The following is a 15,603-nucleotide window of genomic DNA, read 5'->3' as shown; positions in this document are numbered from 1 at the left end:
GAAAGGGCAGAAGAGAAACAAATCAACATGACATCTTCAGGCTATGCCGATTCCGATTCCATTTAATCCCTTCAAATCCCTAATTCATCAATGTGACTGGATGATTTGCTTTGGGCTCTTTCCAGGTTGAGCACTAGTTTTGATTACAGGGGACCCATCAAAAACTTGACTTACAGGAGCCACTGACACACATTGCCACACAAGAAACGCCCTCTCCAATCCCTGGGATCCTAATCCCACTAGATAGAAGATACATGGAACTCAGATAACAGAGTATAAAATGACGTTCTTAGTGTTTATTAATTGTAATCAAATGTAAAATCACAGTGGTATTTTTAAATGAATGTAGCCATTAAAAAAGCTTTACACAAGGAAGTCATTTTTTAAAATTCAAAGAAAGAAATCTAGTGTAAGTCAAGAAAACATTTTAAAAGAATCGTCAATGAATCTTCATGCAGACTTTCTATCACAATAACATTCATTTATATCTTCGATCTTCCACAGCAACAATGGCACAGTGAGGCAGACAGCAAATGCTTCTGAGAGAAAAATCAAAGAGGCTAGAGCGATTATTTCTCCTACAGGATCTTGGGGAGTTGAAAGAGACCTGCTTCTCCTGGAGGCTGACAGCGTGCGATGGGAAGGGACCCTCAGCAGCCTTTGCTGCAGTTTTACCTTTGAAAAGCAAGAAAGCACTCAGTGTAACATTTCCATCACAAAGAGAGGCTGAATTCAACCTGACCCCAAGACAAGCTCTAATCAAAGTAAGCACTAAGCCAGTTCCTACAGACTCTGTAAATAACAAATGATCACATTCAATGCCATTTTTATTCTCTTGCTAATCTTCCCCAGAATATTTAATATAATCTTCCTGAATTGCACAAATACTTCCAGTAATCTAGAAATGACAGAAATGCTATAGAAACTAAGGGCTAGATAGCATTGCTAAAACCTAACAATGTTCAATAATGAGAGAACGCACAGCATGTTGGATCCAGGGCGGCAGGCAATGCTCCAGTGGTCATTATCCAAATCTCTGCAGTCACCAAATTTATGCAGAGAAGGACAGGGCATGGGAATACTTGCAGTGCCCAGGTATATAGAAAACCAGACCTGCATCCAGCAGTGTTCTAATTAGTGCACATGTATACCCTCATCCTCAGGTCAACCTCCAATAGATGTGTCCATCCTCTGACACGGCCACACAATATTGTTATCTACAAAGATCACACTCCAGAACCACAAATTAAGTTATTAAAAAATAATGACAAAAAACACTCTTTAAGTACATGTATGATTTTGTGTTAAGCAGCATTCATCACTATCCTCCATGTGGGCACATGGCTGAAGGCTGGACATGCCTGCTGGTGTAAGTCTCCCAGATTGCTACATGTTGAAACACCAAGTATATATCACAATTTCAAAAAATCAGAATCTATTAAAATTGCCAAACTGGAAAGGCATGTACATTTCAGGCAGTCAGTGCAACTGATGCCACAGAGGTGCTATAACTGTAGCACTGGCCTTAAATAGAGATTTGGCAGACGAGAACCAGAAAACAATGGAGAAAAAGGAAATTGAAAAAAGATGGAGGCAGTGCAGCCTTCAAAACAGATTTGCATGTCAAAGACTAGCAAGAACCCATGAAGCACTCAGATATTTTTGTGTAAGTGAGCATATCTATAGTATCCAAAAATTAAATGTGAAATAAAGTACATGAAATACTATCAAATACTTTTCTTGGAAAATTAGTTCTCAAAAAGTGATGTGATTTCCCCTTATTTCCTCAATTTTTTATTCATTTTTCACACATTCTAAATTTTAGAATATAATTGCATTTGCAATACAAAGATTCATTTTTCCACAGGGCTCTAGGTGGTTTTTAAATATTGACTGTGGAACATGTTCTTAGTACAGTACGTACTGATGCTGCATAATCATAGAAGTCTCTAGAGCTCAGTTTTATGTCCTTAACATTGTAGAGAATGAATTTCTATCTAGCCCAAGGCCTGTTTAATATGTACTGCTCATCTAAGTGTTCTAAGTCAACATGGCCTTTATCTGTCTTCCCTTGGCTCATCTGGCTTTGAGTCCTGTATAGCTTTGCTGCTTTCGACCTTGGACTCTGCAAAGGCCTGGGAAGAAAAAGATGCTGAAAATGACATGCTGATACTCACCAGGAACACTTTCTTTGCTCATGTCCCTTAACCACAGCACCTAGATCAGGAATGGCCCTGCATCCTGGTCCCAGCTGCGGCATCTTCTTTTGTCAGTGTGATGACTTCTCCCTTATATGGTGCACGCAGCACTGGCTTAGGGGTGCAGGTCTGAAATAGAACACAATCCATTTCTGCCTTGTGGTTTACTGACTTCTTGAATTGTGAGTTAGGTATAGCTCCCTTTATAAACTGTGAGAGCAAAAACCCTGTGAATGTATTATATGTGTCCTATGTCCTTGTCCTTGGGTCGGTCTCTGAATTGTCTTCTCTGATGGTGTTAGCCTGTACAACAAAAAGGCCCAGCAGGACTAGGGAGATAATTCAGTGGATAAAGTGCTTGTCACTCGAGCATAAGGACCAGAGTATCTCCAGAATCCACACAAAAGCTAGGCAGTGTGGCAGCTGCCTATAATCCCAGTGCTGGAAAGGCAGAGACAGAATCTCCAGGATAAACTGGCTGACTACACTAGCTGGTCAGTAAGCACTAGGTTCAGTTGAGAGACCCTGCCTCAGTAAAAAGTGGGGAGAGATGGGGGAGATTCCTGTTGTCAACTTTGGGGCTTCACATCAACATACATACATGTGCATGGGCACACACACACAGGTATGCTCACACATATATACATGCAAAAAGATTTTTTTAAATCCTAATTAAAAAAAAAAAAAAGGGCCGAAGCATCCAGACAACGTTCCATCAGGCCTTACACCCTTGTAAGTCCCACACCGTCATCTCCAGCCCTCTCTCCCATTCTGCCTTGTTTCCATTCTAGTCCCCTGTGCTCCCAAAGTGCTTTTTTCCTCTGCAACAGCTCTTCAAGCATTTGGCTGCACAGTGGAGTAACTTGCAGGTGTGTTTCGTTTTCCTGACTGCTTTGGTACGTAGCGGGCCTTCTGCAGAATCTCCCCTCTTCAGTGAGTGACTGGGCAGCAGACTCAGATGGTGTTAATTCAGAGCTTGGGAAGTACTCTGAAATTTGTAAGCAAAATAACTTCATGAGCAACTAATGTCCTTTGAATATTTTATTTTTATTTTATGTCTTATGAGTGTATTGCTTGTATGCATGTAAGTACACCTGGGTTGTGCTATGCCCACAGAGGTCAGGAGAGGGCATTGGATTCCCTATAACTGGTTATGGATGGTTGTTAGCTGACATGTGCTGGGAATCGAACCCAGGTCCTCAGCAAGAGCAGCCAGTGCTCTTAACCATTGAGCCATCTCTCCAGTCCTAAATCATGTCCTTTGAAAACATACACACAACTTCATTAACAAATTGAGGCAGTCATCCTCAGTGATGATGGGCAAGGGTCTGGAGCCAGATGGCCTTGACAACCATTTCAACTGTGCTCCAGCTCCCTTAGTACTACTGCGATGATAAGCTGAGCTACATTGTAGGGCTGCTGTGGAGAGAATTAGGGCCAAGGAGAGCATGTGGAAAAATGGCTAGCATAGGATAAGTGCTTAATAAATATAACAATATGCATGGATACATAGACTTACATGTATCATACATATATATATATAAAATAAATTATTTTGGACTTCACTTTGATGACCCAAACTAATATATTATAATGAGCAACACGTGGGCTTTGTAGTGAGACAGATCTAAGTTTAAACTTTCCCTTTGCTATTCACTAGTTGTAGGGAACTGACAAGTTAATGGACACCTCTGAGTCTCCATCCTCATCCATGAGATGGGGCACAAAAAGCCCATATCTCAGATGCTTGAGAATTTCCAGAGGCAAAGCATGCCCCTCTTTCATTCAATAAGAATTTTCTGGGCACAAGCAGACCCCCATTTTTGCCAAGCACAGAGGGTAAAGCACAGAGAAGGTGAGGACAACTGCAACCTCGGGACTTGGAGCACATGCCGAGCTCCAGGCCCCATCTCTGCCCCATCCCAGGTCTGCTCAGAGGCCTTGCCTTCTGGGTCCTGTCATCATTTGAGGAATGTAAACACCCAGAAATGAAGTGCCAGTCTCCCATATGTCCCACTCTGGTGGAGCTGTGGTCACCTGGAAGTCCCACATCTGAAACCTTAAACTCATCTGACTCCATGTTCTCTTACTACATCCCCCTTTCCAGATCTTTCTTCCTACATATCTCCCTCTTCTGGCTACAGTCCAAGCTAAATTGTGCAATGCATCACTGTAATCTCTGGTGACTATGTAATTTATTATCCAATGTAGGACATGTCTAAGAGTGGAGAGGGTATGTGACATGTAAACAGGCATAATTCAGGGCCCTGCAAGCAAACCAGGATTTCCTTCCTTCCACCTCCCTGTTGCTCATAACTAGAGGTCTTGCCTTTCCCTGTGTTCTTCTTAGCAAAATCCATGGTATATTTCAGCCAGTGCCCTGGGGGGACTGACATAAATGGGCAGATGTTTGTGCACTCATCTGTGTACCGTGTGGCCCTCCCAGCTCCTGCTCCAGTTCCCTCTTCCTATAGCAAGTCTTGAATCTTTACTACTTACTGTGATGAGCTGTTACCTTTTGTCTATCTTGAGCTTGTTAGGAACAGGCTGCAGCACCAACGATTCAGGCAGGGAGTTCAAATGTGGTGGGTCCTTCTCATTCAAAATGGGCTTGTTCTACAGTCTGGTTAGCTACTCTGAGAATCCCTTTCCTGGATCTCAGCTGCAGGCTCAGGAACACCATGTGACCCAGACACTTTGCAAAGCATCATCCTAGGCCTTTCTGTGGACTGGGATACCTACTCTTCATTTTGCCTTTGATATACTTTGTATAACTCATCCCAAATAAATACCAAACTAGAAGCTGTAGTCCCTGCCAATATAGACTACTGGATGTGCATACCATTGTGTCCTGTAATTGCTCATATCCTTGTCTGTCTCCCCAAGAAGTCTGGGGGTTGGCAGATTGCCCTATTGCTCCATAATGATAAATATGAGTGGTACGCCAATAAATATGAGTAAAAGAATTTTTTGAAAGGGAGGGGTCAGGATGTTTCCTGGCTAAACTCCTTTTCTTCTTGTATGAGTTGCTCTAGCCTACACAGACTCCGTTTCCCCTATGTTCCTTTGCTGTGCTTCATCACGTGTTGACTTTCCAGGCTGCCCTTTGTCGCTGACTCAATGCATTCAGTGGTCAGGTCTCAGGTCACTTGGTGTCTAATAACTACTTTCTGGCTGCTCAGTCAGTGCCCTGGCATTGCCACCAGGCAGCATGACTATCCCCACTGTAGTCTTGCTGACTATCCAGGTCCAACCTGCACAGTTTCCCTGTTTACCTGCCTCAGAGGCTCAAAATGGGCAGTGCCTGACTTCTAGAATGACCAAGAGAAGGTAGCCACTCCTGCCCACACTCCTACCTCCTAAACACACCAACCTCCACTCAAGAGTCTTGTTGCCTCAGGCTACCCAGAATTTCCTTCTAACAGGTAAGTTAAGAGGAATCAAAGAAAATTGAAGGTTTGGTCTCAAGTCTCCCAGCACTTTTAACCTTTTGATATTTTCCTTCTCTTAGAGGTAGGTTATATAAGCTCTGTCCTGGCTAGACTCAAATCGCATTCATCTCTGTGCTGTCTCCTGCCCCTGGCATTATACTCTATGTAGCTCTCAGAACCTCAAAAGACATTTCCCATTTTGCTGTGACAAATGGGAAAGTGATGGCGCTCACTCCGAAGCACCACCAGCGCTGTTGTTCAGAAGTTCGGGTGCACATTTGTTTTCTGAGTAATCTTAACCAACTGCTCTTAGGAAAACTAACATTGCTGCCTTTCTCAGATACAGCCCCTAGCTATGGTGGGACCAGAGATCAATGTTCAGAGATTACATTATTAGATTCGTAGATTCCATCTCCAGCTAAAAGTTAAGCACACTTAATTCTTAGTCGACTTTTTGTGAGCATAAAACACATGAATGTGGATGATGAATGGGGGTGATCTGGGTTGGATATAGTAAGCAGGTCCCTTCTCTTGCCTTCTGGAATGCGTTGTTCTCACTGTCTCCCTGCCTCACTGGCCAGCTTTCTCAAAACCCCTTGCTGGTTTCTCTTTTTCTTGTTTTCTAAAGGTTGGGACTCCACCCAGAGCCCTTTTTCATCTCTAATAGTCACTTTGGTGGCCCCAGTCTTGGGGATTTAAATACGATGATTCCCACCTTTATCTCCAGCCTTCACCTCTACCCATTCCAGAGTCCTTGATCCAAGCAGCTACTTGACTGCAGCAGAGAGGTGTGAAAGTGGGCCATAAAGAAGGATGCACCAGGATCCATAGTTGAAACGTGAAGGATGTGGACCCTCTGAGATCAGGGACTACTTGCTTGCCGACACCTATATACCTAGTACCTTGAATTATGCCTGGTGCTCAACAAATACTTGTGAAGTGATGGGAGAATGCTTTGTTATTGGACTTGTGAGAATGTTTTCTATGCTACTGAACTACAGAATGTTACTGAAGGGTAACATTATTTAAAATTATTCAGGAACTTTCTTAAGGAGTATCTCAAAAACGAGAGACCTGAGAACATATTTTCAGGAGGCTGGTCTGGGTGTGCCATCTCCCCCCACTTTTCCCAGTCCAACCTGCTCAAGATTAGACAGTCATACTTCAACAGTGTTTCTATCTCAATAGCACTACAATCCAATAAGATGCCTTGAAGGTAAAATGGAGTGGGAGGCACAAAAAGCACAAATGGAGCCTCACCTAACAGGATAGGTGCAGACGGTTTTAGCAGGTGAGAGTTCAAAGCATTGATTGTCATTGTGATGAGTTAATAGAAAGATGAAATGAGAGCTGTATACAGTACTATGAATAAACATTCATTGCAATCATCATAATATCTACATAATTGCAAATGGTTTTTGGTTGACTGATTAGGGGTAGAGGAAGCTGTAAATTTAGAGGAAATATAAACACCTTATCTGCAGAGAGTGGAGTGTAGGGATGCTAGATTTCCTAAAAACAGCAAGAACAGTAGAGAAAGCTTTAGAGATACCATGTTGTTTAGAGATAAACAGTAGAGATACCATGTTGCTGCCTGTGGAGGCCAAGATACTAAACTAGCCATAAAGACAACCAAACAGCAGACACTGGCTTTGACCTCAAACAGTCCAAATGAGTGCCAGCACCCTAAGTATGAAATTCAACCTGCCCCCGGTGAAAGCAGAGGGCACTTAGGCACACTAAGCTGAGCTACCCAGTGGTGCCCTGCGAGTCACTAGAATGTGAAGAGACCCTTGGTTCAAAAGAAGTGGTCCATAACAGTGAAGTCATGCACTTCATGTTTTGTAATGCACTGAATGTCTCCACTTAATTCTTAAAACACTGTGATCAATTAAAATATAACAATGCTGGAATCTGTCATTTGGGGGCTTGTTCCCCCATTACACTTATCAGCCAAAGGGAAAGTGAGGCCCTATGTGCAGAGAGGAGACTGGGGGAGCCCACCTGAGAGACAGGAGGAGGGTAGGGGGAGGAGCGCCATGCACAGAGTAGGGTTGAAACTTAGTGATTAATGTGCTGCACAGTGAGCCTCAGTTTCTTAATCTATAAAATAGGAAATAACCACTACTATGTCCGGGGTTGGAAGAATAAAACTATGACACATAATTGATGCACAATAAATATTTACTGAATGAATAACACTGAACGGTTAGATAAAAGCATAAAAAGAGGGCACAGGTTGAGTGTCCCTTCCTTCAAATGCTTGAGACTAGACCTGTTTTGGAAAGTTTGCTTTTGTTCTTGTTTTTGAGTTTGGAATATTCATATAGAATATTTTAGTGGTTGAACATGAGAAAATCTGATATCTGAAATTTCTCAATGTTTCTTGTCACCGTTTTAACATAGTGAGTTCCAGGACAGCTGGGGCTACAGGGAGACCCTGTCTCAACAAGACCAAAAAAAAAAAAGTTTCAACTTCTGGAGCATCTCAGATTTCAGATTTTTTATTAAGGATGCTTAATACATACTTAGAAAGTATCCTTTACGTAGTAGTGTTCCGGTAAATACTAACTGCAAGCTCAACCCTTTCTTTTTTCTCCATCCTTAAAACCTAGTTATAGGACTTGCCTGTTTCTGGGATGTAAATATCCCCTCACATGTGTTTTCAATCTGCCAAAGTGGCAACACTGAACAAGGACTTGAGTGGAGTGTTTCTTGTGGGTGGTTCTTGTGAGCAAAAGAGACAGCTCCAGTGTATGCACTTCCTTTAGTTGCTATTGGCCATCAGTCTAGCAAATCAGGATGTACAGTAGCTGGGGACAGGAGTTAAATGACTTTCTTGAGTTACCACCTTGAGAAAGGCATTGATGAACTGTGATGTCAGAAATGGAAAATACCCATTTCAAGGACCAAGTCAGTCATCCACTCAATTTTATCTTATCTGGAAGGAAAATTATGCTTATTGCTGCAAAGATACAATTCAGTTTAGAAGCTTTGGCAGCAATATTCTGAAACCATTCATTATTCCTGTTTCTCTATAAAATGCAATGTGACCTATATTCTCTTGAAAAGATTGCAGTTGCTTATACTGAAGAAAGAGAAAAAGACATGACTTAGAGAATAGCTTAAGGGAGGCCTATACTTTCCCCTTTTTTTGGATTTTTTTAAATTTTATTTTACGTGTATGAGTGTTATACCTGCATGTGTGTTAAGTCCACCTGTGTCATGCAGTGCCCACAGAGGACAGAAGAGGGCATCAGATCCCCTGGAACTGGAGTTACAGATGGTTGTTAGCCACCATATGGGTGCAGAGATTTGAACTTGGGTCTTCTGCAAGAACAGTCAGTGCTCTTAACCACTGAACCATCCCTTTAGTCCCAGTTTCCATTTTTTGTGTGTGTGTGTGAAAATTATAATACTCTAAATACACAAAAATTCCAGGAATATAATCCACTTAAATTTACAGAGCTATAAATTGTTTGGTAAAGAATTAATCATGTGCTATTTTGTTCTTTCAGGAAACTTTTGAAATATCTAAGTTGCTGTCATTTTTTTCTTTTCCTTTTATTTCTCCTTCCTTTCCTCTAAAGCTCTTTCTTGAATGAATTTTTATGAAAATTTTAATGTTTTAATGTCTCATTTCTTTATTTAAAAATTTCCCCAAAAGTTTAGCTACATAACTTTTAAAATAAATAACAATTCCCCCAAACTGTCAAATGGGGTTTAATTTTCTTTTCTTTCTTTTGAAAAGCATCACAACATCCAGTAACAGTAGTAGCTGCATGGTAAGACATAGACAAGAATCAAGCTCATAGTGACTCATTGTCCAGGATGGGGCAAGGAGCAATTTTCTGGATACATTTATTTAAATTTGTTTTTAAGCTTTTTTGAGGCTGCCACCTTTATTGTTCTTATTTTCCATTTACCTTGTGAAAGGCCTGCTGTGTACCTAGCATCCCCACAGGAAGAAGAGAATGCTGTCCTGAGGACTTTGTCTCCAACCAGGAAATCAGTCACATCCCAGAGCTAGCAAACAATATGGTACTTTGGAAGAACTGGAAGAAATTTCTTAAGGAGGTTGATATGTAGCAGGAGAAATAATTCTGGGCCATTCCTGCTTGTCTTCAAGTTCTAAGAAGTCTAAGTATTTTAGAGGCTGGAAAGATGACTTGATACTCTTATAGAGGACCCAGGTATAGTTTCCAGCATCCACATCATAGCTAACGCTCATCCTTAACTCCAGTTCCAGGGGATCCAATGCCCTCTTATGGCTTCTGCAGACATTGCATGCACATGGTGCACTTACAAATACTCAAAACACTCATACACATAAAATAAAATAAAATCCTTTTTAAAAGGTATTTTTTATTTTTCATTTAATCTATTTGTTTTTTTTGTGTGCGTGCCAAGTATTGAACCCAGGACCTTACACATGTAGTGCAAATACTTGATCATTGCAAATACTACATTCCTAGTCAAAGAAATATGAGTATTTTAAATGAAAAAATCCAAGAGAAATCTCAAGTAATATGGGAAATTAAAACCTAGATTTCCTGATAAATCTTTACCATAAACTTAGTGCAATATTTTTATTCTATAAATTGTCTTTTTGTAATTAAGAGAAGATCAGAGATATGTCCACACCACTCCTCAACATCACTGCATTCCACTTGTATCTGACATTTCCCTAACACTTAAAAATAATGCATCCTAACTGCTGGCTGCTGGGAGGGGGAGAGTCAGTCTCCTTCAAGGATGTGTTAACCAGGCTCCAGTGAACAGACCCACACTGAAGGACATTTGGGACACAAATTAGACTCTGTCGGCCATATATAATATATATGCATAGGTGTGTATGCATGCATGCATGTATAATAGAGCATATTAAATTGGGCAGGGGCAGTAAGAGAATGGAGATGGGGAATCTAAATACCATAAAATTATATTGTATGAAAATTGGAAAAATTTAATTAAAAATGTAAACTATATTGCATTTTCTCATGGTTTGGATTTCATGATTATCTCTTTCTTTTCTAAGGACAGCACAGTGGGAATCAAACGACCTTATCACAAACCCTGACTCAGGTTTATCTTATTGTCCAGGAAATATTTCTGAATATTTCTGAGGCTCAGCTTTCTATCTTCTATGGTATAAAATGAGAATGAGACTATCTACCATGTTGTTGAGTGGATTAAAGAAAATAATGATGATGAGCCACTAATGCATTGCCTGGCAGTACGGACTCAAAATAATATGTGATAATAATAATTAGTATTTATTGCTATTTTTAAGACAACAGTGCACTGAGGCTATAGGGAGACCCTGCCTCAAAATATACATATATTTTTGTTTTTATTTATGTATGTGTGTGCATGCCACATGCATGGCAGGTGCCCATGGAAGCTAGAAAGGGTGTCAGATCCCTTGAAACTGGAGTTAGAGGTGGTTGTGAACCACCTGGTATGGATGTTGGGAACCAAACTTGGGCACTCTGGAAGAGCAATAAGTGCTCTTTTTTTTTTAAAAAAACTGTTTGTTCTTACTCTTTTTAAATGAACTTTTTATTGAGTTTTTGTATATTTCATACAATAAATATTAATATTAATATTTAGATCCCCCCTCCCATATAGCTACCACCACCCCATACTGGATTTCATACATTCTGTCATATATGTTAAGGCCTATCCAGTCAAGCATTTGTACCCAGGTGTCCCTTGCTGCAAGTTCATCCACTGGAGTCTAATCAGTCTCTCCAAAGTCACTCCCTTAAAGAAGATCAACTCCTCCTCACCCAGCAGTAATGAGTTGCCAATAGTTCTTTGACTGAGCTGTCTCTGCAGCCTCTTAACAAGCTTCTTGACTCCTTAAAGATTCACTGGTTTTCATTTTATTTTTATTTTATGTGGTTGAGTGCTTTGCCTGCATGTATGTGTATGTACCATACACAGAGGAGGCCAGAAGAGGGTGTCAGGTCCCCTGAAACTGGAGTTATGGGCAGTTGTTAGCTGCCATATGGGTGCTGGGAACCAAACTCAGATCCTCTGTAAGAGCAGCCAGTGATCTTAACTACTGAGTCACCTTTCCAGCCCTAAAGATTCGGTTTTCTAATATTTAAAATGAGGGAAAGGATACATCTTTTCCTCACAGGGCTGTTGCAGTGACAGAGTCCTTAGCTGTATGACATGCACTCAGGGAGCACTCATTAAGTGTTAGTACTGCCCTTATTTACCACACAAATCTTCAGGAACACCTAGGATTCTTACAGTTACTAGCCACTTGCCACCTATCAGTATCAACATTTATAAATTAACCCCACTGCAAATTGAATTCCATTGTAACCATTATCTGTGTTGACTGAAATTCAGTCTATAAAGAACGTAGAGCTAGGGTATAGCTCAGCAGTAGAGTACATGCCTGGAACACAGGTTGAAGTTTTCATCCCAGTATGGAAAATAAAAAGAAAGAAAAAAATAGAATTGTGGCATTTCTGTGAATTTAAAGCATTCAAGAACACTCACTTGTTTACCTAAGCAAAGCCTCAGGAAATGATTTGAAAAGTGGAGGAATTTTGTGTAATGGCTCTGAGAATCTACAAATAGAACAAATTCACAAGGCATTAGAAATCAAAGAGATGGCAAGAATTAAATGCAGTGAATCCAAAAAACAGCTAGCAGGGCTGGGAAGCTCGCTCAGAAGTTGAGAGCATTGGCAGTTCTTGCAAAGGACCCGGGTTCAATTTCCCAGCACCCACATGGCAGCTAGCAACTGCCAGTAACTCCAGTTCCAGGGGATCTGCCGTCTTCTTCTGACCTCCATGGGCATTGGAAGTACATTTACATACATGAAGGAAATACATTCTTACACATAAAATAAAAACAATAAATAAAATATTTTTTAAAAACAGCTAGAGGACACTGGAGAAGGAGATATACATTTGAAAAATGGAAAAAGAGGGAGTTTTCAGAAGGAATCCAAAAGTTGTGCAGACCCTATGGAAATTAACAGGAGTAAAGCCTTCTGGGAGAAGAGCAGAAATCATGCCCTCTGTGAGCTCCCACACCGAGGGCACAGGGTTGCCTCCTGCCCTCAAAATGCAAAGATCTAGAGTTTTTATCTGAATTTTAAAGTAACATTTTAGTGTATGTTTGTGAAATTTTAAAACTCTCTAAAACTGTACAAATGAAATGTGAAATTCCAAGATAAATTGAAAACAAGTATCTCTTAGAATGCTGAGCTGTTACAGAAGCTTGGGGCCTTTTGTAATAAATAGATCATCACAATGGGAAAGTAATTTAGGGCAGGGTGGTGCATGCCTTTAACTCAGCCCTCCTGAGGCAGAGGTAGGCAGCTCTCTGTGAGATCAAGACCAGCATGGTCTACATAGTGAGTTCCAGGCCAGTGAGAGCTAGAGAAGCCCTGTCCAAAAAAAAGGGGCGGGGGGAGAAGCAAGAGACAGAACCAAAATGTATTGACCTCTGACATTTGAAAAAGTTATTATTTGAGTCTCACAATTTATTAGGGTGGAACATTTCCATTTTCCAGATGAGAAAACCCAACCAAAGAGGATAGAGAGCTTGCTCTTGGCTACACAGCTAGGCAAGGGAGAATTCCTAGCCTGACCTCCCTCCCCAAAACTCCACCACAGGTGGTGACCCTGGGAAAGCGTGCAGATTCTCAGAAGGGAAGGTGATGCTTCAAGGCTCGGCTGCTGAGATCCATCAGTCTACAGCAAGGCCATGCCTCCCATAGCAGCTCCTGGCCAATGACCAGAGCTTCCTTGAGCTGGGAGACTGGAGACTTGGCTCAAAGATTCCCCCAAGCCTAGCTCAACCTGGTCTCAACTGTAGTGTACTTCCCTCACTTTTATGTCTTCATTCCTTCCTGCGGTCAGACTTGAGTTGTATTCTTGGCTCGTGTAAGTTTTTCAGCTCCCTTTCATAGGTGTTTCCTCCTAGGAACTCCCTACCCCTAGCATCATTACCCATATGGACATCTGGTTTCTGGAGGACCCCAACACAATGCTTGGAAAGGTCACCCAAGTCCCTAAGAAAAACATCAAGAAAAACCTTAAAAAGTACATCTGCAAAGAGAATGCAGTTAGTGATTCCTTCTTTGAAAATTGTTATCTAGCTGTATCTTGGATCAATCTTAACACCCCAGGAACCATGAGCAACACTAAACCAGACACTCGGGATAGGGATAGGTGAGCCCCGCCAGTGGTAACACCCCACTGAGACACTGAGACGTGGCTCACCTGGTCTCGCTGCTTGATCCGTTTGTAAACATATTCAGAGAATGGTTTGCGTGGAATAAACTTTCCATCTCCTGCCATGACGTTGAAAATGCCATCTTCATATACCACTCTGCCTCTCGAAATAGTCATCAGGGGTACTCCATGGCAAACCATGCCCTCGAAGATGTTGAAATTCACAGCCTGATGGTGAGTTTTGGCTGAGATCCTCCTGTGTTTATAAAAGTCATCATGGCTTATTCATTAACTATAGAATGCTAAAAAGGGATGACTTAGAAGAAAAGTTAGCAACTCTGCTAAGCAGGGATCCATCACTGTAACAGGTGACTTCCAGAATGGAGCAGAGCATTAGCACTTTATTGCAAACTCATTAAATTTTTGAAGAGAAAATTCCAAGAGATCCCTTTCAAGGGATAGGATAAGGTGAGTGAGTGAGAAAAAGACATTATTTTCAGGTTGAGAGATTTTTTTTTTTTAAGTATTTCAAAGAACAACATTTTTTTCACATTTTAGTTCTAAGACTTCCAAAAAAGATGGGTCTGACAAGCATGCTGACCCTGTTTTACATAACTTTGGTTTAGGGTAGCAGCAGTTACAGCTTACTCAGTAATTATCCCAAACCCCACTGTCACCCCCACCTTCCCAGAGTTCACTGCTATTTGATAGTTATCAAAATGAATTTGGTAGCTATCAAGGAAAAATACATTTTGAAAAAGTTTTCCTTATGTATGGCAATGTTTGAAATTTGAGAACAATTGGAACAGAAAGATATGTTAAAATAAGTACTTAGCATTTTATTTCACGTATTTGCATATTCATCATCATTCCCATTAGCTTAGTTTTATTTTATTTTTTACACTGGCAGATAAAACTATGCATTTGCTGTGGGTAAAATGTGATTTTGAAGTATGTAAATATTGTGGAATGACTAAATGGCTAATTAACAGATATATTACCTCACAAAGTTACCATTTTCTTAGGAAGAATATTTTATACCCACTCTTTAACATTTTTCATTAATACAATGAATTTAGTCACTGTGGTGCACAATTTTGTTCTTGAACTTATCTGCCCTCCCACTACAATTTATATCCCGATACCTCCCAACCACCCAAGCTCTAATAATAACCACTGTACTCTTCTATGCGACCAACATTTTATTATTACTTTTTGAGACAAGTTCCCAGGCTGTTCTCTAATTCTTTTTCTTATTTATTTATTATTTATTGTGTGTGCAAATGTGTGTGCATATGGATGTGTGTGTTATAGCACGTATGTGATGGTTAGAGGACAACTTGTGAGAGTTGGTTGGTTCTCTCCTTCTACCATGTGGATTCTGGGATTGATTTCAGGCTGTCAGGCTTGGTGGCAAGCACTTTTACTTATTAAGCCACCTCACCCACCCTTGGCCTTTACTTCTTGATCCTTCTGCCTTAAGTACAGACATACGCCAACATGCCCAAGGAAATCAACCTTTTCCATTCCACATATTGAAATTTGTTTTTCTGTGTGGCTTATTTCACATAGCATACTGTCTTCCCGGTTACCCATGTTGCTACAAACAATAGATCCCATTTGTTATTGTTGCTGAGTAGGATTCTATAATGCTTGAACACCACATTTTCACTATCCACTCATTCACTGGTGGTCACATAGATTGATTTCTGTACCATAGCTATTTTGTGATGTATTTCAGTGTAGAGAAATACAGAGTTTTCTTGG

General features: G+C 40.7%; 1 protein-coding gene across 1 annotated transcript in view; it reads right to left on the bottom strand.

Moving 5' to 3' along the window:
- Positions 1-274: 274 nt before the first annotated feature.
- Dpys (dihydropyrimidinase) overlaps positions 275-15,603 on the bottom strand; it is a 90,802-nt gene continuing 75,473 nt past the window's right edge. Inside the window, exons 8-10 of the mRNA XM_008851516.2 lie at positions 13,885-14,092; positions 2,178-2,327; positions 275-675 (exon numbers count right to left, since the gene is read on the bottom strand). Coding sequence (XP_008849738.1) covers positions 2,223-2,327; positions 13,885-14,092 — 313 coding nt within the window. The 3' untranslated portion in view covers positions 275-675; positions 2,178-2,222. The remainder of the gene's footprint in view (positions 676-2,177; positions 2,328-13,884; positions 14,093-15,603) is intronic.

This window comes from Nannospalax galili, unplaced genomic scaffold (genome assembly GCF_000622305.1).
Source record: "Nannospalax galili isolate Female #2095 unplaced genomic scaffold, S.galili_v1.0 scaffold284, whole genome shotgun sequence".
In the NCBI taxonomy this organism is placed as follows: domain Eukaryota; kingdom Metazoa; phylum Chordata; class Mammalia; order Rodentia; family Spalacidae; genus Nannospalax; species Nannospalax galili.
This window is presented reverse-complemented; position numbering and strand designations above follow the sequence as displayed.